This window comes from Nothoprocta perdicaria, unplaced genomic scaffold (genome assembly GCF_003342845.1).
Source record: "Nothoprocta perdicaria isolate Ctin4 unplaced genomic scaffold, notPer1 scaffold_2, whole genome shotgun sequence".
Taxonomy (NCBI): Eukaryota; Metazoa; Chordata; class Aves; order Tinamiformes; family Tinamidae; genus Nothoprocta; species Nothoprocta perdicaria.
This window is the reverse complement of record NW_020455204.1, coordinates 5,877,771-5,901,514: the sequence shown is the minus strand read 5'-3', so window position 1 is coordinate 5,901,514 and position 23,744 is coordinate 5,877,771. Positions and strand designations below refer to the sequence as shown.

General features: G+C 36.3%; 1 protein-coding gene across 9 annotated transcripts in view; it reads right to left on the bottom strand.

The window, feature by feature from the left end:
- Positions 1-23,744, bottom strand: part of RIMBP2 (RIMS binding protein 2) — a 102,556-nt gene that overhangs the window by 37,627 nt on the left and 41,185 nt on the right. For 4 of the 9 annotated variants that reach the window (XM_026037515.1, XM_026037514.1, XM_026037516.1 and 1 more), the window contains exons 1-4: positions 11,595-11,680; positions 6,996-7,118; positions 4,850-4,954; positions 2,326-2,376 (exon numbers count right to left, since the gene is read on the bottom strand). In XM_026037515.1, the coding sequence (XP_025893300.1) occupies positions 2,326-2,376; positions 4,850-4,951 (153 nt within the window). In that variant the 5' untranslated portion in view covers positions 4,952-4,954; positions 6,996-7,118; positions 11,595-11,680. Of the gene's footprint in view, positions 1-2,325; positions 2,377-4,849; positions 4,955-6,995; positions 7,119-11,594; positions 11,685-23,744 lie in introns of those variants that run through there. The other 5 variants (XM_026037519.1, XM_026037520.1, XM_026037521.1 and 2 more) reach the window with 2 other exon arrangements.

Genomic DNA, 23,744 nt, shown 5'->3' with positions numbered 1-23,744 from the left:
AATGACTGCTTATGAGAGATACTAAGCAGGCTTTAAACAGGGTAGTATTTGTATGTTAATAAAATGAACAAATATAGATTTCAGTAGCATTCTAAAAGAAAGTTGCTTTATGCTTGATGCTATTTACTACGTTTTGATGTATACCAAAAAGCTTTGTGGATTTGATTTCTGATGTTATGATTTTAATCCAAGTCCCTTATCCTTTTAAAGCTAAATATTATATCTTGGTAGAAACTGCTAAATGTTTCATTTTACTGAAATTTTAATGAAAATAGAGGATCCTGTACTGCRTTTTTTATTTAAAAAAGGAGAAATTTTAGAGAGTAATGTTTCCTCTAATTTTGATCAAATACTGTAATATCCAAATAGTACTGCAGCAACACACATAAATACATAGATATTTATAATTATTCCACTGCTAACAAGAAACCCTTCCTGAAAAAAAAGCAGCAGATTATTCCCCAGAAAGGCAATCAGCGTCTTCACTGTTTCCTTAAAAGTTCTTGTCACTTCCCAATTKTTATGCAAGAACTGTGAGACTAATTGGTGTTGGCTGAAGGGTCCAGCTGTCTACTCTCTGCTGTAAGACATTGCAACTAATGTCATTATTAGCTACTAGACTCTGACCAAAGCAAAATTACCAGGTGAAGGAATGAAGGTAGAACCATGAAACAGACCTTTTTCCTAACCAGGGAGAAAGAGTTACYCTGGTATTCACTTCATAAACTTAACATGAAAATCCAACTTATTTGTGAAATAAGAACTACAGAAAATCCCTAAAGCTTAAATGCATTGATTGTATTTCCTATGGATAAACAGTTTGCTACACCTACAGCTTTCCTAGGTACTGAATTCCTGGCATTTGCAGTATCATAAATCTAAATCTCTGATTTCYGTTTTGATGAACACAGCTTCTGAAATCTAAAATGAAGCAGACTTGACCTGTTACAATACAGATATTGTTCACACAGGACACATAATATGAGGAGCATCTTTCCAGGTGGACAGCCTGAATTCAGACTAAAACTGGCTCACATATTCAGCTGCCAGGTTAATATTTCACAGTTTACCTGTTTATGCAGCAGCAATGGCTCAAAATATCAACCTCAGGTGAATATTTTATGTAAAATTATCTTTGCATTAGCAAGGAAATAATCTGAATTCAGACCCAAATCCACACAGTCTGAAAGTTGCAGTCTTGAATAAACTATTGAACCATTCTCATTGGGCATGCTTATGAGATTGAGCCTGAATTGTCATTAAATCATGCCATATGACTAAATCATTTGTAGAAAAAGGTTTTGATTTTGGTGATTCAATATTAAGGTAACCAGTGCCAAGCATGCTTGCATAACAATGGTTCCAGCACGCATCCCATGCGAGGTAAGGCAGGACTACCATACACATTTTTGAGTGAACGGAGCAGGATTTGGGATAGGGAAAGGAGAATTTATGCCCTAAAATACCTGCATGCTGTCCAAGGTGTTCTGGATGAAGTGCAAAGCAATAAATTCCAAACAAGACACAGTAAACAAAGAGATGTGCAATAAACAAAGAAATAAAAACAGTTGAACACTTTTTTTTTTTTTTAACATTTCAAAGCAAAAAAAAATTGAAACAGTTGATAAGTATAGAAACATGCATTAACAAAAACCCACTATAGAACGCATCAGAAATCAATGCTGCTGCTGATTTTGAATCACAAAAGGCAGATTAAATAAAACAAAATGCTAAAAATTAATAAGCTTATAGCAATAAAAGGCAAAAGCTTAAGAAACTTTGATGGGGTTATGCAAATCAGAAGAAGCAGACAAATCAGTTAAACAGGAATTTAGATCAGCTTGAGAAGGATAAATAACCACTGTTTTGTTTCTACTTATATCTTCTTGCATCATATACTTCGCACTAGGTATTAAATAATTATCTTGCGCTGTATGTATATGTTGCTTTATTTTTAYTAGACAACACCTAATAAGGAACCTTGGGTAACTGATTAGCATTTGCAGCTTGCTAGCCTTAATATTTGTAGTCTAAACTATAACGATTTTCATAAAAAAAACCTTCCCTTTTACACATCCAATAGAAGTTGACAACAAATGGTACAAGAGTTTTCATTTTATACAAAGAGAAGCTGAGGTATACAAATGTTGCTACCAACAGCCAGCTCAATGCAGTCATAACTACGAACTTTTAAAGATGACATTAAACATTAGACAAATTTGCATGCATATAACTTGATTCTATCAGAAATGATTATACTGTCACGATACCACGTTCAGAATTAAATCTCCGTAGCTACAGGTAATGCAAAGGATATTTTCTTACCTCTAGCAACTGAACTGCTCCTTCATGTTCCTTCTTAGCTTCAACCTGAGCCTTGTTTTTATTATTTAAGAAAAGAAAAAAAATCAATTAGGCCATATWTAGTGTGCTCATACCACACACTGCAGCATACTGTGTACTGAGACCAAAGCCTTTTAGCATCTTCAAGCGCTGCATTCGTCAATGCAATAGAAGACTTTGGTTCCAAACCATCAGAATAAGACAGTGAGATAGACAGAATCTCACTAAAGTTTAATTGCTTCAGTGCTTTGTTGGACCAGACAGGCATGAACACACCCTAAGCAATTCTGAAACCCTCTAAATTGGAAGTGGAAAATAAGCCCTTTATTTTTTGCTAAGTTGTATTGCCAAAGACTCACAGACTAGAAGTTCACAATACCTGTTAGGAGAAAGTGACCCAAAAGTTAGATTCAGTCCCTAAAAACCAGAGCGGGTACTCAGCTAATTAAATAGCTCGTAACATCCTCGAAGACGGGTTCTGTAATGTAAACAGGAGTTTGGGATCCAGAAACACTGGCAAGCATATGATGACAGGTAATAGAAACCCTTGTGATATCCATCATTACAAGTTTAATAAAATTTACCCAACATATGAGCTCTTGATAAGGGGAGCTGTATCAAAAGCTATCACGCTTTTTCATCAAACTGTGGTATTAAAGCTCTCTTGGAGGAAAGGAAAAAACACCTTTATCCGAAACCTTATCAACACACAACCTGGATGAACAATATTATGTTCTTCTTTTAGCATGAAAATCTGAACAATCTGATGGGGATACACGCATGCGCAGGATGATTTTTATTTAGTATTAAAAACGGGACAGTAAAYGCATCAGACTGGAGCAGTTACTGACCCTGTTTTAATGTGCACGTTACTGTGGGTCATCAGCAATTTTGCGATGGTAACAAGATATACTGCTGAATGCCATCCTGTTATTACCTAGAGATACCAGTTTCATTTCACAGCCCCTTTCCAAGTAATCAGATAAATCCAATAAAAGAGGGAAAAAGGAATTTAACACAGCACTTATTAGGCACACTGGGCAGTCAGCTCAGGATGAAACATGAGCCAATAATTCCTGTTTAATGATAGAAGCAGAGTATTACAGTTACCTAGGTAACTGATATATTTAAATGACTTTTCTCTCAAAATACACTGCATTATAAGGTTGAAAGCTCATGTTCTGAACACCAGCATTCTAGAGACTAGAAGCAGAATAAATTACTCTTAGAGCACATCTACCATGTGCAGATTACTGCAGGTCTATGAGCTAGCTTGGCACCTGCCTTGGTACAAGGTATACAATATAAACTTCCCCTGTAATCTTTCAGTATCTTGAATGCTTTCCTTATTCTACCTATACAGGGTACTATTCTGGTCTTCATTCTAAGGTTGTTATTACGTTAATAGTATTATCAAAGAAACTATGCTATTCAACCAAGTGGGGATCCTGCTGTGACTTGACAGAATGGAAAAGAAATGGAGCTTGAAAGGCCTGAAAATCAAAATTAGAAAAGAAGTCTTTCTTCTTTTTAAGAACTATACAGARTGAATAATACATGCAGATTTTCTCAAGAGATGCAATGGGTAGCACGATCATTTAAGTTATCACAGATCCTTATCATGAAAGGCAATAGGAAGACACTCTAGCGACTTCATTGCRTAATGAATTCAAGGCAAAAATGAATTTCTGCACAAAGTCCTAGGAGGAATGTTTCATGCTAATGAAGAAAACCAGAAAGAAGGATGAATTATTTCTTAAATGCTTCTTAGTAATACATGAATTGTTGCAATACATTTTAGTACAGGAACTCTAAGCTAGAAGTGATCGACTTGGTGGTAAATGATTATTAGATAATAATTTTCAAAATAAATGACGCTGAATTTTAACACAAATTATCTTAGATCCACTGAAAAGAATTTCATCATTGGCTTCAGACACTCAGCTGTTTACACTCAGTAAAATACCAAATATAAAACCTCGTTGATTCTAAAAAATCTATCTTGCTAAAGCTTAGCAAAAAACACTGGAAAATATAGCATTAGAAAGACTAGATTCCAATAACCAATCTGTAACAGAGACCCACATTATCTGGATTTGGAAGGATGTAATAAAAACGAGCAAGACAAAAAGCTGTATGTTTCTTTGATGAACATTCATGTTTTGCCAAGAAATTAAAGTCTAAAATTCACACAGAAGGTTCAAGTAAAGACATCTGAATGKAACAAAAAAGGAGCATTTTGGAATATCGCTAAATACAAACCTAGGTAGGTTGACTTTAAAGGGTTTACAGAAAATAAAATGGAAGATTTCAGTTGGCCAAGTGGAACTCTACGGTTAAGGCAAAAGAGCATCTAGACCCATTTCTAGCTAGAAGGAGATTTTTATTTTGGCAGGTAGGAAATGGTTTGGTACCTTTGGACTAGCTTCTTTTAACCTAAGAGATCTGTCCCATTCCCTGTGCCCCATCCCTGGGATTTGCCATTTCAGCCGATTTCCCCCTTTACCTTCTGCAGGAGCTCAATTTCCTGCTGTTTGGCGTTGAGGACAGCCAAGGCTTGCTCATGCTCCAACTCCAGCTGTTGCCGCCGTTCAGCAGCCTCTCGCATATGCTGTTTCAAGGCAAGAAGACCAAACCATGAGGAGATGCCAACACCCTTCACTGCAACAAAGCGTTTGGGACAGGCAAACGTTCATCTCAACCTAAAAACTCTCTGGTTGCACTGATAGGCAAAAGGCAAAATTTCAAATCAGACAGTCCTTAGAGACATATGGTCACTGTAAAACTCAGGCATGTTGGTAATAATCTCTATTAGGAGATATGACTTTGTCATTGCTAGCAACGTGGCCTCCGYGATGTGCAGCTGAGAAGTGTCTATTACACTTACATATGGTGTTGTGCTTAAAAATTAAATCTCAAAAATATTAGCTTGACAATTCTCTGACTTTTTATTCATATTTTTATTTGAGATTTTTATGGCAAATTATGACCCATAAGAAATAGCTTACAATTGAAATTCTGTGATTCTGTGAAAATCAATAGCTATTATTTATTTCAAGTAAATAACAGAAGAAAAACCACAGAACAAAATTAAAAGGGAAAGATTCAGATAAAAGTGACTACACCGTCCTGAAAAACAACTTTTAAAGCTACTAATGATTCAAAGCAGTATGAGATGAAGTTCTTAGGAGGAGTACAAGCTGAACAATGTCAAGATACCCTTTGGAGATAGAAGTATATTTCATTACAGGTTAATATTATTCTGCCCAGTATCATTATTCTTTCAAACACTCTGTTTAGTAAATGGGAGTTAAGAAAGAACTCTTTATAGATTTTGATCTCTTCCCTGGTGAGGTTGCTATTAAAGATTTTTATTTTCAAAATTACATATTSTTCCTATAATACTCTCAGAGCAGAAGCACAATTCCTTATCTGCAGCACCAGAGTTATTACGTAGAAATCCATCAGGATTCAGAACTTGGAAACACAAATACATGGCTGCAATGGACTAAAGTAAGCCAAAATACCCCATATCCTGTAAAAGAGATTATTTTATCTGAACATATTTATTGCTAATCTTTAACGAGCCATTATTCTGTGCTACACATTATTAATAACGAAGAGGGGCACTAAAGTGAGGTTTGCTCCTCTCAATCTCAGTATGCTTGCAAAGGAAACAAATGTTCTATTTAAGCTCTGCTTAGAGTTTTATTTGATGTGTTAGTTAAAAACAAAATACTTCAAAGATGCTTTCAACTCTATAGCTTTGACTCTCAGTTATAGCTTGTTTTCTGAGGAGTTTATTGAGTTTTTCTTTTAATTTTTGACTGTAGACATTTCTCAACTGTGCATACTGTAAAAAAAACATAATTGGATATCCTCGTGCATTTCTATTCTCAGTATTTACTTTTTTTCCCCCTCTTTATCCCCTTCCATCTGCATTCCCTCTTCCCTTAGCTGTTTAACCTTAGCTGTCAAGGCATTTTTGTGACAATTTTTATGTCACAGCTTCCATGTTTGCTACAACTAGGGGAATTAGGAACAGCTGCCCATTCAAATCAGTTGGTGTTTCCACTATATCAAATTTCTCTTTTCTTCTGTCTCCTTCTAYCTCTCCACACTGGACACCAGCTTTTGCTCTGCAAGGAACCTTTTAGAGTCCTCACCATTAGTCCTCACCAGTCAGGTTTGGTTCATCAAGTTACTGTGAATTGGAAATGTGCCTGTCTCCTAAAAAAGCACTTTTCCCTTCCCACCATCAGAACTGTTCCCCATTTTTTATCCTACACAGCTTACACAGGTTGTAGGAGTTGTGACCAACAGTTCACTCCACAAGGCCACAAAGTGACACTTTCTATCAAGCCAAGCCAGGGGACAGAGTCTTCTCTAAACCGAAATATTTCAAAAGCTGTTCCTAATTTCTTCATCAGCAGTCACTTCTCATCCTTTTCTCCCTGTCTTGACTTGCATCCAGTAACTAGCTGCAGAGTGAAATCCTAGAACCAGTTGTTGATAAAGGTTYCCAAATACATCTCTCTCCCTGCTAATTTAGGATCCCTCACAGATACTTTGTGTACTGTATTCCACACAATATGGGTATTAAATGAATAAYAGAAATACTGGGTTATTGAAATTCACAGCAGTATACCTACCTTTAGGACCTGCTCTAAGTTCTCCAGCTTGGCTTGGAGCTGGTGTTTTTCCTTTACAGCCAAATCTCGTTCTTTGGTCACTCTGATAAGTGTTTCTCTAAGATGTTCATAGTCTGATTTCACCTAGAAAAACGAAAACRAAAAACAAAAGTGTGATTATTCCCTGAGCAGGTAATTAACAGAAGGGAAACGCACAGCTGACATAAACAATTCTCCATGTGTAAATGAAAACAGGAAGAAATGGAAAGATCTCAGGGGTGCAAGAGCTGTGTATGCTCTATAAGAATTCTATGTGTATAGAAAGAAACGAAACTCAGATATTGCATGTTCTCCTCTACTATTCTTTAKTATTATCTGAGTTCAGAGTAAAATCAAAAATTAAAATAGTATGTATGATCTGCACATGCTAAAAGATAATGTTTGAAAACAGTTTCTCTTCAATTCAAAATATGCATTCTTATGCAACAAAAGTGAATGTTTGCCCTTCCAATATTTGCATATAGCATAAAGAATAAAAGAATCAGTTATGCACAGAGTAGGATTTGTTTTCCTATTTAATTTMCTAGTGCTAGCTTAATTACAGAGTGACTAACTATTTTTATACTGGGTTTTGTGAAACATCAGTGATAGTGATCTTATTTCATATATACATACACATTAAAAATAAAATATGATATTAAACTACCTTATTCTACCATGGATAAGTTCTGTCTCTTGAATTTAGACGAATTTAAGATCTGTTTTCTTATTTCAAAACATTTTGTCAGTTTATATATCACACTTATATACAACCATGGGATTCTTATAGCTTGTATCACGTCAAGAATTTTTATATTTACAACTACCAGTTCTAAACTCAGGCATAAAAATGTTTACATATTTCTACAAAATTCATGTTCTTCGCTTCCTTGCAATATTGATAGGAGATAAGCAATTTAACAAAGGGTCATAATCTTTTCAGTGAACAATGTTCCAGGGAGCACAAGTATTTCTTTGCTAAGGGCAAATCACAAGCATAAGCAATATTGGCAAAATTACTGAGTAAGGAAAGGCAAAGCAAGAAGAATTAGAAAACAATACAGGCTTTAAAACTCTGTGTAGCACATCCTTTCTTCACAATTCAGTCAGAGAAGTCTTTTTTTTTTTTTTTTTTCATTTAATTAGCAATATTTTCTTTTTTTAAAGAATCCAGGGCATTAAGCAATGTCCAATCCTGGCATCTCCTAGAGGATTTGCAAAGGGACCTTTTGGAAACTAGCTCAGCCTTTCTATTTGCCTTCTGGCTCCAGTTTGTTAACTTGCAAATTCTGCTACGGACCAAACAATCTAAATTGCTTCAGCCAGCCCTAGTATTCATCTCTGTAAGGAGCTTTTTAGAGTGCAGTGGACTAGAAAAAGCAGAAAAAAAAAAAAGAAAAAAAGAAAAGAGGAAAATGGAACAAATCATGTTTTCCACAAGAACTGATGCAATTATTGTCAACCTCAGKTTTTTTTTCTGCCCATTTTTTTCTTTTCCTTTTCTCACATTTCTTTAAAACCAAGGACACTGTTAAACAATGGCTTTTCAGAATCTATTAACTTTCTGCATCCCTTGCATTGTATTCTGCTGCTCAGATCATTCAATGTAGATTGTTGGAGAATAATGGAGTGGAAAAGTGAGGCAATGAGGTATTGCCATCAACAAAGCAGGTTTACTTTGTCTGTGTTCTTAGCTGTTTTGCTGAAAATGAAYGAAATCAAAGGTTTTGAACAAGTTTCAGTAATAGATTACTTTCCTCAAACTTCAATTTTTCCTGTCTTTAAAATAGGTAATGCYGACTAATTACCTTTGTATAATATTTTTTAAAACTCACTACTCATTGTAGCCTGAATATTTTGAAGAAATTATAGGCATGGTACCTTTCTGCTGTGGATTTTTTTTTCCAGTTGACAGTTCAGGGGCTGTGGGCTACAAATAGTACCTACAGATTGCTGATGCAGTTTAGGAAAAAAAATATAAGTTATAGACAGGTAGATCTTTCACTCAGGACCTCAAAGCACAGCAACTACATTAGCTAGAGCTCAAGAACAACTGCCTTTCAGCAACACTCTGCCAACTGCCTTCCTTATATATAGGAATGCTTGGGACTCTTGGTGTTTCTATGGGACATGTTTGTCGTTACCTTCTCCTCCTGCAGGCTCTGTATTATGGACAATACAGTGACAAAAGAACCCATAAGACAGCATAAACCCCAAAATATATCATGTTATTACTTGTGTTTATAGAAAAAAAMCAAATTGAACGATTGCTGCAGCAAGCTGTTTAAGAGCATATGGGGATACACGAATTTGATTACACATCAAAATACCCAAGTTCCCAGTGGCAAAAAAGTTGACCTAAATAGAGAGCCATGCTCAACAGTTCTCATCTAATGAAAGAAATAGACGGAACGTTTTGATCTGTGGTGATTCTCTGTTCACTGCATCAACCAATTTCCTTTTTAAGCCACTCCTTGCACTTACTAAATTTCCCCTTAGCTAAATACAGCTTTCTTTCACTGATATGCAATTTAACCCTTATTTTGAGGATTTAAGTAATGCCTTGCACCTACTCAAATTTGAACAAATGCGCTGTAATTTGAACAAATGTGCTGTCAAATTTGAACAAATGCGCTGTATAATAAATAAGCAATAGTTTCGTCTGTGCTATATTATAGAATATACGCTCCTGCAACCCCATTTGGAGAAAGTGAACCTCTTTTTCTAAAACAGTTCCCACTGAAGAAAATGAGTAATTTTTGCTGGATCGGTTTTCCCTTTCAGTGCTTTGTCCCTCTGCCAGAACTCTTCTGCAACTTCAACCTGCAGTAGTTTTACAGTTTCACAGCTTCTGAAATAGGACAAAGTAACCTGAAATGCACAAAGAATCTATCTTCAACCTCATTCTATGTGTGGTAAAAAAAAAAGGCAAATCATTCCCTCAAAACACCTGCTCTGCTATCCAGAACAGTTTTGTTAAAATAAAGTATGCTGCAAAGATCTTCATCTCTGACCTATTTTTAAAGTTGCCAAAGGCAAGAGGGTAGACATAAAGGAAGTCTTTGATCCTATTAAGGCTACGTTACTAAATAGTGCAGGAACTCACAATTGTTGCAAGGAGCTTTCCACAGAATTTCATATATCTGAAGAAAGAAACATCGATAATACGACAAATTCTGACTACATGATCGTAAAAGGTAATTTTACAACTAATTTCACTTAGGTTGAAATTCTACTTCTATATTTTGTTTTAGCTGGATTGTTCAACATATCTCAAGTTCTCTACTCTGCGTAGGAGACAGCCTCTATCTATAACAAAATGTAGATATTTTATAGTTCGTCACCTTTCAATAATAAAAGAGGGCTAACATTTCTAGTGTCACAAGTACACAGAGCTTTCTCTGCATTATTATAATATATATGTTATATCTGTGTCAGCTGGAATGCAAAACTGCCTGYGTAAGGTTCCTTACCCTCATGTGCCTAGAGAAATAAAGAGTAAGCACAATGTATATGCAACAGTAAAGAGATGAGAAACGCATTAGGAGAGGGAGGAATTCTCAACAGATGGATAAATTAAGCTAAGTGATGCTATGATCCACATGGTTTCCTTCTATCATGAAACGTTGTTTGGCTGCTTATTTATATAAAAACAATTTATGTTCTTCCATAAACCTGAAACAGAAAATGTCAAGTCTCCTTAGATACCAGGTGCTATGCACGAAATGCAGAGGAGCTGCATAACCACCTTCACATCTCAGGGACTAAATAAGACCTCCTTTGGTCTGCAGTTCCATCACGAGGCTCCTCCATGTCTCCTGAACAAGAGAGATACCGAAACACTCAATTATCACTGTGTTTTGTGCATTTTGGGGATGGGTTTTCAGTAGAGCCTACGTGAGCTCGGGCTGTTCTGATGTGAGGTTGCTGAGCAACTCACTCAAAACCGTGCAGAAACCCCAGATTGGAGCTTTATTTTTAGCTAGCCCTGTAAAGTGGCAAGTTCGCGACGTTTCTTCTCTCCACCGTGTGCATACGTGGTAAGGTAAGAGACATCAGCGCCGTCTGACACGCTGCTCACGCCACGCAGCATTTGCCACAGATATAATCACTAATGTCAGAAAGAATKATTTGGTCCTGTAACAGGCACAAAAAAATAAAAAGAAAAGAAAAAAAATCTTCTTATTAAAGCAGATTTTCTAACAGAACCTGGAATAGCAGAGACAAGGAGCTATGCCACCTGCCATGCTACAAAGGAAATGACAACTGCTCAGCAGAATTTTGGACATACACAGCTGAAAAACAGCATTTCGACATTCTACAGAGAAATGAAAAATGCATAGGAAAAATGCAGGGGGGAAGGCAAAGATAAAATGTTAAATAAAAAACATTTCCCTATCAAGCTTATCAGTGGGTTTAAAATTTTGAATTAATATTTGTTCATGAAATTATTTTTGTAAACTATTTTAATTGCTATATTTTGTGCATTCAAGCAAAAAACAACCAGAAAAATGTCTACACATTCTACCTTTATCACTCTGCAGCCTGGTTTCTACAACACATGACGACATGGGAMGTTACCTGGTCATATTGCAGGGCTCTGTGGGACACGCTGGCATACTGAAGGCTCAGGCGATTCTTTTCTTGMACAGCATCCTTCAGTTCATTTTCCTAGAACAAAGGCAAAGAGCATTATGCACCATTTATCTTCATTATGCTACATCCTATTAAGTACTAAAAGAAACAGTATTTTGCATTATTTGGTATTAGCCAAATATTACAAGTGACAGCAGGCACAAGCCAGAGGCACTAAAGCTGCAGAAGGTTAGTCTGCCATTAGTCAGCACTACCAGAAAATAACATTTATTTTCAATAGAAGATCTGATTAAAGATGTGCTGACAAACGGAGGTGACCTGACATCACAGGTCTGGTGTATGTAAAAAATATCTCCCTGTGATTGTAACCTAGCTGCTTTTTTCAGGGCTGGGAAATGACTTGSTTGCACAACCAGCTCTATGGTGAGCAATGTGGAAACCTTCCTTCTACAGCATTTCGATTCCACACTATCACTTGAAAATTTTGCYGAGATTTGCCCCCCAAAAAAATTCTACATTAAGTTTTTTAGAACTTGCAAGCAAGACTGGAGCCACTTTTGGGTGATTTGAAAAAAAATTCACACTACCAGCAAAGTTCTGTTCAATTAAAAGAAGAGATGTTCAATTTAATTTCTCTATATAATTCTCATAAAAAAAAAAAAAAGGGGGGGGCATTTTTGGTTTACCAAACATAGGATTGCCAAAAGAGGAATTTTTCAATTGTGGTATTTAAATAATTTTCCTSTTACTTTAATCAAAAATCTTGCTATCAGCACACCATTTCCTAAGTCACTTTCAATATTTTCTGCTTACAAGACCCATATTTTGAACAGATACATAGCMTTTTCAGTGATCCAAAACTGTTAAACTATTTATCTAAATTGTTTTCTAAGCATCAATAGTTTTGAGTGTCAGAACTAAAAAAGTTTATGGGTTTCTGCCCAATAGCTACTTGACTTCAATATCTAAGAAGGTGTGACCTCCAAATGAGGTTTTTCTTATATGGTACATGCAACTTCTCCTGCAGTGAATTACTTTTAAGATCAAACCTGATTAAAATTTAGCCACTGGCTTCAAAACTTAAGGGGTCACATACACAGAAAGTATAAGTATATGAATCACAGAAAAAAAGATTAAAATAGCAGTTATATTAAATGTCTCACATTAAAAAAAAAAAAAAAGACATTCTGAGTTTTTCTAAGTGACAATGATTTTAACATAGCAATTCATTTTGCAGGTAATATTCCATTTCTGACACCCAAAATGGTAGTCTGACAGCCAAGTTTGAATGTAACTAAAGGATAACAAGAATACTTAGCTAAGTAATGATGTTATAAAGAACTGTCATCTTTCAGAATCCGAATGTCTCAGTGTTTATTGGAAGCTGTCCTTTGACTTCTAGATGTTAGGTGGTGATGCCATGAACCAAAGCCAAATAAACGGATGAAGCTGCAGTAACCCAAGCTCAGCAATTCTTATTTTCTCGTGCATACAGAGCTCAGCAATTACCATTTCTCCAGTTCTGTTAAATCTGCTGTTTAGGATGCTATTAAAAGTGGCAGTCACACCCTGGGAGATGCTAGACAGTTCTGAGGGCCAAACCAAGGAGAATTTCATAGCTCGTGTTTCATTTTAACAGGTGTGAATTAAATCAGTAAATATTTTTRCAATATGGGCAAACTGCACTATGAAATTTCTTGGATATGCAAATAAATCACTGTGTGCTATTAATTAGAGTGGCTTGTAAAAAAATGTACATCTATTTTGAATAAAWGGGAAAAATAAGCTAYTGTACCCACTTTGACACCCTTGTATGTAACAGACTGCTCTTTATTATTTAAATCGGGCCACATTTATTATTGACTTTAATGAATCARTTTGCATTTGTTGCAAATCAATATTGCTCAGCTGACTCCAATGTGAAACAAGTGACAACAAGGGACTTGGGGAGAGGAAGGGAAAGGAAAGGCAGAGTAAGCGACRGGAGTCTAAGCCAACATCCTGCACATCCCGCTTAAAATCTCCAGAAGATAAACTGGTTTATGGGAGATGGCAGAACACCTGGGCTAGCTCTTCATCCTTCCTGAAGAAAATGCCTTTTACAATGCTATTTGCAAGTCTGAATGGATGTAGGGYGGTAAATATCTCAGTTTCACTGGTCCTTAATTGTTAGTTTATTTCTGTTATGTTTCTATTAATTTTAGTGGTAATGCCTATGTTCCCTTTCCCACTAAAACCTTTAGAATCAAGAATCATCTGAAATGGTAAGAGGAACTACTGCTACTTTTACAGTCTCGAAATACAAAAGTAGACACACAACAACTAAGAAAGTCAGAAGCAAGGGTCATTTGTGCAGTATTTGCAATATTTTGCAATTAAAATATATTCAGAAGTATTATCAATATGTTTCAAAGTGGCATAAATACATGTACATCTACAATCTTTAGATTGTTTGCTCTTAGAAGAGGAACATATGATCCATTAATGATCTTAGCAATGTGAAGTAAAATCAGGAATTGAACCTAAGTCTCCTAAGTTTTAGGTAAATTACTTTAGCAAGTCTTCTATTCTGAAGACGATACATGTCATAATTACTGTCAACTCATACATTTCCTTATTAGCTTAATAGTTTGTTGATCTGAGTCATCTCTCAACAAAAATAAACTCATATTAAAAATAAGGGGTATATATAATACAAATAAAAGAAGGCAAAGCTGCGGTAGTTTAAACAGCTACTGTCTATTAACAGCACTCAGGGTCTTCCACAGAAGGTTATCAGAATGGACACAGGTCTCTCATTTCCCRTCCTCACTTTTCCCTACCTCATTTCCCCACCTCAGTTTGCAATCTAGCATTTTACTCAAGCTCCTCTTACTCTACTCATAAGAAAAGCTTTCAGCAAAACACTGTRGTATGTCCAGACCCCGACCTCTTCATTCGCCTGGGATAAGGATGAGAAACTTCAGAAAAGGGACAGGTCTCCAGCTGGGAACAAAAGCACTTTAAAGCCCTGCATCRAAACCAACTAAGACCCATGTGTGAAATTTCTAACACATCACAGGAATCATAGATAATAGTAATTTTTTCCTATCAAGTATCAAGGGATTGGGTTATTTGAAAGCTCCTTTGCTATCTCTGCGAGGAGCACAAGATAGAAATAACAATTAACTTTCAATTCCTCTGAAAGGTTTCTTCAACTTCTGAGATGTGCTTAGGATTTTGGAACAACATGTAAGCCTTTGGATTGTAGAAAATATTAYCTGCTAACAATCTAAAACAAGCTGTGTACCCAGAATTTCCTCCTTCATCCATATTGAAAATGAAACAGAAAGAAAAGCTAAAACTACACTCTTTGGTACAGTAGGCAAAGCTGGAGAAAAGAAGCTAGAAGCTTTTGCTTGATCACCTCACAGGAGAAATACTAAGTAAAGATCAGGAAAAAACCCATACTCATGAAGTTATCATCTCACCTCTAAAATTCCTTAGAATACTTTCATAACTCAATCACATAAAACTTTGACATCTCGTGAATATATTTGCTGGATCTACAAAAATACACAGCAGACAAAAATACCTGATAAGAACCTGGTGTGCTGAATATGGAGAAAGCTGGTGTTCCAAGAGCCCTCTTTTCCCCTGTTATGAACTGCCTGCATATAGTAAATGATTTTTAACTTCCCCTTTTTCATTTTTCCATCCTTATTATTTATCTGCATGAAAAAACCATTTAAACAGTACAGATCTCAAACATTTTGTGTCATATACCACAACACAGCTGGGCATAACAAAAACAACAGTATTGCTAATTCCGCTGGGCTTTGGCGAGCTCAGAAAGGAAAGCAACAAYTAAAATCCCTGCTTTTTTCAGAGCCCTCTTGGAGCAGCAATATTCTGTCTGATTTACAGAAATATTCACATGCACATGGTGCTTTGAGGGGGGCCAGAGAGAAAGAGTAATGGGTGCTTTTCATTTTGGGAGGAATCCAACAAACTTGATTATTACTTTACTCTGCTGTGTTGGATTGTTAGGGGTGGATCCTGAAAGAGTTTTGAAGCYTCAAACACACATTAAGGGAGACAGGTATTTTTCAAAGTCCTAGCTGTGTTTTTTTCCCTCTTAATAGAGGACCACGCTTCTTCAGGATGAGGTACTCAAATGAAAATTACTTTTCTGGTCTGTTCTTTGCTTGGTATTAGCACTGAATGCATTGACAAGAGGGCAACACTTCTTGTGGAAAGCATTACTATGCACCATCATCCTTCCTATTTTTTTTTATGCAAATAGCTTTTGATTTTTTTTTTAATAAATTTAATGAGGGCTTTGTCCATTTTTTCCCCTGATGTTCTCTGCCCTGTTCTTCATTCGTTCACCCTGTRTAACAATTCTGATAATTTAATTGCTCCTAAAAAGCAACATTTTGCTACATTCAAGTGAGATATATCATTTAACCTATTCAAATTACTACACTGCAGCTGTTAAAAAGGCAAGTAGACTGAAGATTAAGCAGTCATCAAGCCAGTTACGACAAAACACTGTATAAAACATGCGACAAGGCAAATGCTGATTAAATATTAGCAGACTAATGTGCAAGTAAAATGCAAGAAAACCTCATGTTTTCAAAAAAAAAAGTCCCATCAGCTGCCAGTCTTGACAGCCGGTTTCAATTTTTAGTTGAACACACAGTTGAATATTAACCTCTTACCCTCTTTTTAATGACGTTGCTACACAAAAACCCATTTAAAAATCAAGGGAAATGAATGGAAGCAACGGAACTTTATTTAGARCTATTCCACCTCCCCTCCAAGGGAAAACGAAAGCGTTTGTTGTTCTCTAGGACAGTTCAGCATCAACACCCCAGAACGAACAAAAACACAACCTTTTTCTAATGCATGTAGGTACAAGTTGCAGAGTTTAGACATCTCCTATTTAAGTTTTTTTACTCAGTTAAATTGCAGGAAAATAAGCCACTGTTACATAAATCACATAGAAGCGGATGTGCCCATCAGGTGCTCACACCAGGACTGTACAGGGAGTGAGTTGCAAAAAGAATCTGAAATCTTGTCTTTAAAAATACAACATGTCAGATAAAATTTGAAAGGATATTTCCCGCTGGATGTAAGGAATACTTCAGGCATCCTCAGCTCAGAGAAGCATTTCATTTTAGGAAAACAACACTAATGATCTTTGCAGAGTCTGTGAAATATTCAGAAAACTGACTGTACTCCCAAATGTACACAGATACTTCTGTAGTGCTCCATTTTTTAAGGGGTATCCAAAGCAGTACATACATTTAAAGACATAAACCAGCACATCCATCACAAAACAAGGGACCATTAACCAAGAAATACCTACAAAAATAAAAATGAAAGACCTAATAGAAAGAAAATATATTACCTTATAAATGAGTTTCATCTTTTTAAGTGCAGAATCAAAAGCAAAAAGTGASTGCTCATAATACAGGAAAAAGTAGAAATTCTCCTACAGAGATGAGGACTGACAATAAAAATTCACGGTAGCAGGATGACTTCTGTAGATTTAATACAATCTGACACTACTGTCTGGGTAACAAGGTTCTATATTGCCTGGAGTAAGGCATCTGTTGCCCTGTGTGCTAGTTTGCTCATCCATCAATTATTTTGGTTTTTTAAAAAATGTTCTACAGTATTTATTTGAAGCTTTTTTTTTTCTCCTTTGAGACAATTTGTTTTTGCCAGTAACCTGGGCTGACTGTATTAGAGCACTCTGATCATAATCCTGTGTGATAGTTCTCTATTTTGATGATACATGAATAGAATCCCATTACTCCAACAGAAAAGTGAAAACCTCTGGTCTACAGGTACCTAAAGCAAAAGGAAAACATGGAGAATCGTCTGATCATTTTTCACATATTCGTGCCCTGTAAGTGCCTCACTTCTCAGGTCACCAGTCTCTTTTTTCTTCTTCTAAAAGCTTGGTTTTAAAGGCAAAGCTGACTCATCCTGAATCGCACACAGTGGAGCTATTTACGAACTTCAATATGGACAAGCTAGCAGAGCTGGCTGAGAGCACGGTCTGTACAAGAAGCTGCCATTAACGCCCTTCTAATTTTCTCTTTGTAATTAACACAGAGATGATGCAAGAAAAATGCAGGCTATGCTGCTTAATTCTGACCACTATATAATACAGCACCCAGCAAAGTAGAATTGGGAGGAAGCAGAGAAAGTCACATTCACGGGAGATATTTCTGCTGTTAGTGTTCATTCAYGTACTGACACTCAATCCATTATATCTGACAGTTATGTAGAGATACCAGTAAGATAAAAGTGGGATGAAAAAAACACAAAAGATACTTAATTTCCCCTCCCGTATATCTCATGAAAGGTACAGTACTGCCAAGTCCTGGCTTCCAGAGCTATCAAGCCTGATAATTATAAAGTTATATCTTTAATAAATCATATTATGAGTTAGATATAACCTAATTCCATATGGGTTCACAAACTATTTTCAATTCTGCCTTGCTATGTAGGAATATACAGTAATGAATGTGACAGTTTGTGAAGACACTGGACGAGAACTTGATGAACTCAAAAGCAACTTTTCTATTTTCTTAAATAAGAGCAGAATTTGATCTATTTTGTTAAAGTCCATTTCTACACCATTTTAAAAATCTATAAATGCAATAAAAGTAATGCAATTAAACCTTTTGTTTGAGAGGTTTTATTATTTCACTGTAGTTTGGGTTCTGAATAGTTACGACGAAGTGGATTTTAGTAAGTAGTAAGGGAAAGTATAACCTGACATTTAATGATGTTAGTGCTTGAAGACTAAGGAATTAAACTTGTACAGAGAGTATTAATAGGTAGATACAAGTTTATTCTACCACGCTTCTGACAAAGGGAGCTCTATTTAGAAATACTCACATTTTAAATAAGATCACTTCACAATCAGATTTTCTTCATTCTAAAAATAGGAACATTTCCATGCAAATTATGCACTGCCATAATAAGAGAAAACAAATACAGTTTTTACCCTCTCATCAGTAGGCTCAAGTTAGCATAAGAAACACCATATAAAAATAGCACTTTTGGAAAAGCACTACTAAATAAGGAGGAACAAAGGAACTGCAGCAGAATATCAGGAGTTTTGATACAGCAGGAAAGATGTAAGGATCCATTGCACCATCTTGACACTGAAGAAGTAATAGTGATGGTCACATAAGCACCTGGGAGAATATTTGGGAAACATCTCTCTCTTGGCCTGAAAATGCCTGAAAAAAGCCAACTGTAGAATGGACTGTGCCTCCCTTTCTTGTTCCAGACTTAAGAGAGCATGCTAAGTGTTTTATATAAGTTTCCTTTCTAGACATCAAGCACAGAAGCGACGYGAGGTAAGAATCCTGCATACAGGAGAACTAAAACACGTGTTGCTCGTCCAAGATAAGACAGCATGACAATTAAAATGTTTCAAATGATTTCCATTTCTATGGTYAGAGATAAATTGTTGCTGTGTTCCTGCAAGGAACGGATTGGAAAGGGAAAAGCAGGACATTGTGTTCGATCCTCATATATACTAACTGTGCTAAGTCTTTGTTCCATTAAAACAATATTTAAACAGGATAAGCATTGCAGGGACATCTGCTTGGGAAGATACCAGGAACTCTCCATCATGAGGGAGACCAGTCCTGCCGAGGACACGAGCTGGCAGCTGATGCCCACTCAGGTTCTGGATTGAGCCATCTCCTCCTGGGTAAACCCTGGAATCGTGTTGTGCATTTCACTTAAACACAAGCTGGGGATAAGAAGTTTCTCTAAAAATGATGTTCAACAATTCTAAGATGGATCACTGATAAAACGAGGCATTAAAAATCACTATTTATCAAATACTCTCTTTGATTGACACTACATGAACCAATGTCAGACTGAATTCTTTCAGTCTGGCACAGCAAGGTAGCGGCGCGGCAACTGGAACATTGGAACTATCTGGAAATCTTCCCCTTGCTCTCATCTGGTGATTTTTCCATTGCTGAGCCAACTACTTGAACATAAGCTTTTCATTCAAAACGCAACTTTGGAAAGTTAAAACACTCTCTAACACTTCTACCACTTAGAACATCCTGGAGAAATTTTAAAAGGTGCTTTCTAATTTGCAAAACTTTTAACATCAGAAATTAATAGGCAATATAATACTTAATCCAATGCAAAATTGTCACTYTCCAAGAGAGTCTTCACTTTTCTAACACCTTTCTTTTCTGAAAAATTAAGGGAATCTCTTCCCACTCTCAGTCACCCTATTTCAAACTATTTCAGCGTTTCTAAGCAACTTGGAAATCAGATCAGCAAAAAGCTCCCTGAGAAAGATGCTATACTTTGTTCCAAGGTGTCTGTGATGACACACTATGAGTCAAAGGACCGTTCACATCTCCATCTCCTTATGCAAGAGCTTTGACGGGAATGGAATTTGCTTTAAATACATCTTCTACACAAAAATTTGCTATCCACCTTTTCTGCTTGTTTCGATGTCACTAGTCGGGAGAAGAAACAAAATGCGTCAATTAGACAAACACGAACAAAGTTCTAATCACCACAGGAACTCATTAAGGATAAGGCTCTAAGTGACAGCAGCTATTCCATCTATTTACTGTCCGTCTACTGCAGCATTAAGATTTCCATTTGCTGATCAACAGGAGATATAGCGAAGACTGGTGAACTGCAATGTGAATATCTYGCAGTAGATAAGGTATTAGAACTTCTAAAGACCATGTACATCAATAATCTGCAGACACTGTTATATAGATCTACTTCGCAGAGAGGTCTTGGCAACTTTCATTAAACAATTTCGTTGCTCTATTTCTTAGAACAGAAATTTCTTATTCTTACAGAAACAGAACAAGCCATTTCTTGTTCTATTTCACTGATAATTAGAATGCAATTAGCGGAGCAGCTTTCACAAATATGCCTCAAAAAGCTTTCTTTTTTGCCATGCACGAAGAGGAGAGAATAGCAAAGGAGAAGATCGCCCGTTGTCATGGTAACATCATGCCCCAGCAGGTGAAAAACCCGGTCCTGTGGCACTTTTAAGAAGGATGAAATGTTCTGAATCTATCTATAGCATCAGTCCGCATCCAGGAAGGTTCTTTCATAGATTGGCATCTTTTCAGGCAATAAATTTAGAGAGGCAAATGCTAAAAAGGAAAAATGAACTCYGGTGACATCAGCAATCATTCACTTGTCTCTCAGGGTAATTTTAATGGGCTGSGGTTTATATTGCTATGTTGCGTAAYTACTGAAATCTCTACATTAAATTTGGAATGACTTTAAAAATTACAAGTGACTTGGAATCAGAAATCAGGTTACACTTCAGGATACATAAATAAAAATATGCAGAATAATTTTAATAGATGCCAGAAATGCCGCTCAGAAGCAGCTTTTTATGTTCCAAAAGTTTTGCTTATAGATCACCACAGCCCTGGAATAAGCCCTTACAGTCCACTTTGCATCTTCCATTAGATGTAGCACACACACAAACACACATATATATGTAAACATTAAAGTGTTAGACATAATATATATAAAGACTAAAAACCAACCACTTCCAAGTACAATGGGCTACTTCTTTCTCTGCAAGATTTTAAGAAAATCTATGCAAAACTGTATATACTCCTGTACATTACTGGACRGTAAATCCTTCTAGAGTCCACCCAAATCTACCTTAAGATCAGCTACTAGTTCCACTTTAAGAAAGCTTCCTAGCTTTACTAAATGCAGCTGCATTAGATGGACATATTTTTTAAATAAATTGCTATTARTTTATGACTGCCTTTGTTCAACCTTGAACCATACTAACATACTAGACTTCCCACTAGCTCTAGCAATTAGAACAAAAGGAAGGTCTCTACCTAAATGTATTTATTATGCCTTGTCCTTTAAAGCATGAAACAAAACAGGTAGAATGATCATAATTTTGGAAGAAATTTGTTGCTTATAGAATAATGAAAGTAGCCTTTAAACATAGTTTGTAAGTAATGTCTGCTTGAAGATCCTTTGCAGCTTACAGGAATAAAAGTGGTATTAGGAGAGGTAATTTGATGGAGTACAAGGAAAGATGATAAGAGCAGTATTTCCATAAGAAATCAGGTTTGCATATTGGTAGATATAGATATATTTAGAGTTTGTACATCAAGAGGGGTATGTACGGTATCTATTTTTCACAAAGAGAAACTAAATAATAAACTGTATTCTCATTTCACTTATTTGAAATACAGGAGGGCAAAATCCTGGAAACGTGGCTTTAGATGGTTTAACTTGGTGCTGAACAGCAATACGACAGCAGATCCAGAGCCAGATCCTGACATAAAAATCCTTCCTCTTGTATAACACCGTTCACCATGGAAACATGCAAGTCTTTAAACCTTTAAGAACTATCACAACTCCTCTGGGTGTTTGTTTTATTCTACTGTCATAAATCTGTTCTGAAACTTTTTAATCTACGAGGACAATTTTCCTGGCATTTTTGAGGCGAGTACAACACAAAGTGCTTTGTGCTAACATATCATCAAAAGCAACACAAAATCTAAACAACGCATCTAGCAGGATCCATTTCCTTTTCTTCTCTTTCCTAAATCTAATAAATGCTGTCAGGGAGATATTTGTCTATTATTCCACTTAATATAAAATCAAAGGAAAACTAAATCATCAAGGCCCCAATTCAGGCAAGGAAGAAACTGCTTAAGATCTGTGGAATATTGAAGCAGTTTACCCAGAGCCCCAAGTATTTTCCCCTTCATTAAACTATGACATTAATCCAAATAGATTATTTTCTCCTTTCAATGGGGTATAAAACCATCAGCTAGAAATCTGCATTAGCATTGCAATCAGCCTTATCTCTTTGCTACTTCCACGTCTTTAGCAAACATGCTATTTGGCATCTTCGCTTCATCTTAAATTTCCTTCAACATGACTAATTAGGTGTCTATTACCCTCGACCTTAAACCATTCATTATTTCATCACTTAGATATATATATATATATATGTGGTAGCAATTAAATGTATTGCACCCCCACTTACTCGGAAAGCAGCCTCGTGCACACGCAATTGCCTCCATCTCCCCTCCTGAATGACCCCAGCAAACACAAAGARTCAGAGTCACTTTCTGCTCATTCCTGCCATGCCGCATCGCCCTGCTAAATTAAAATGCATCCCACTTACTAGTTGATGCTGACCTTTTAGCCGATGCCTGGAAAGGGAACATCACTCCCCTGGGGGCTGTTCCAGGGGAGGGCCTTCTTTTGCCTGACACTTCTCCTTACCACCAGGCGGGATGAGGCAAAAGCACATTAAAAAGGGTAATCTGGTAAGGTATGATTAATTTTATTTGCACAAGGCAAGCTGGCAAGCCACGCTCAGCTTCATGCTCCCCTGGGTACCATGCAGGGAGGCTGTTTGCAATCTTAATGCCAGTAAATACTTAAATTTTGGTTCGCTTTTCAGAAGTTGATATTACTAATTAATACAGGATATGACTAATATTAGGAATCCCTAAACTAGAGCAGGACATGCTGGTTTGTGAGTATATGCTTAAGGTACATATATTCACTTAAATAGCCAGAGTTTAATCACTGATGTTATGCWTTAGATAACGTGCAGAACTTAGATCTCTGCTGCTTAGCTTCTTATATGAGCTGGACAAAACATTTCTAGAGAATGCAAAAGGCTCTTCTGAGCACTGGGAAAATTCATTTCCCTTCGCTCATAAAATATTTCTTAATATAAGCATGTATTACTCATATCCTGAATGTAGCTTTTAAAACCTTGTTCTCACGTTTGCATCACATGATACGCACATCCTTTTATGTCTTTTTTGAACACATGCAATGTGTTGTGATTTGTACATCTGCCAATATTTAATCAAAGCCTTAAAATACAAATTACCTGCAATAAGATTATAATTCTGAAGAGTATTAGAACAAGCAAGCAGAGTTTTATGGCAGCACAGAATTCATCTTTTAGATAAAATATCAGCTGATTAGCTAATAATGCAAGGGTCAGGAATAATTTTGTAAAATATTTCTGATATGTGAAATGACTGAAAAACCTTAGCTCAAATAATATATAAAAATGGAAGTACAATAAAATTAAAAATATAATGGAATCATTAC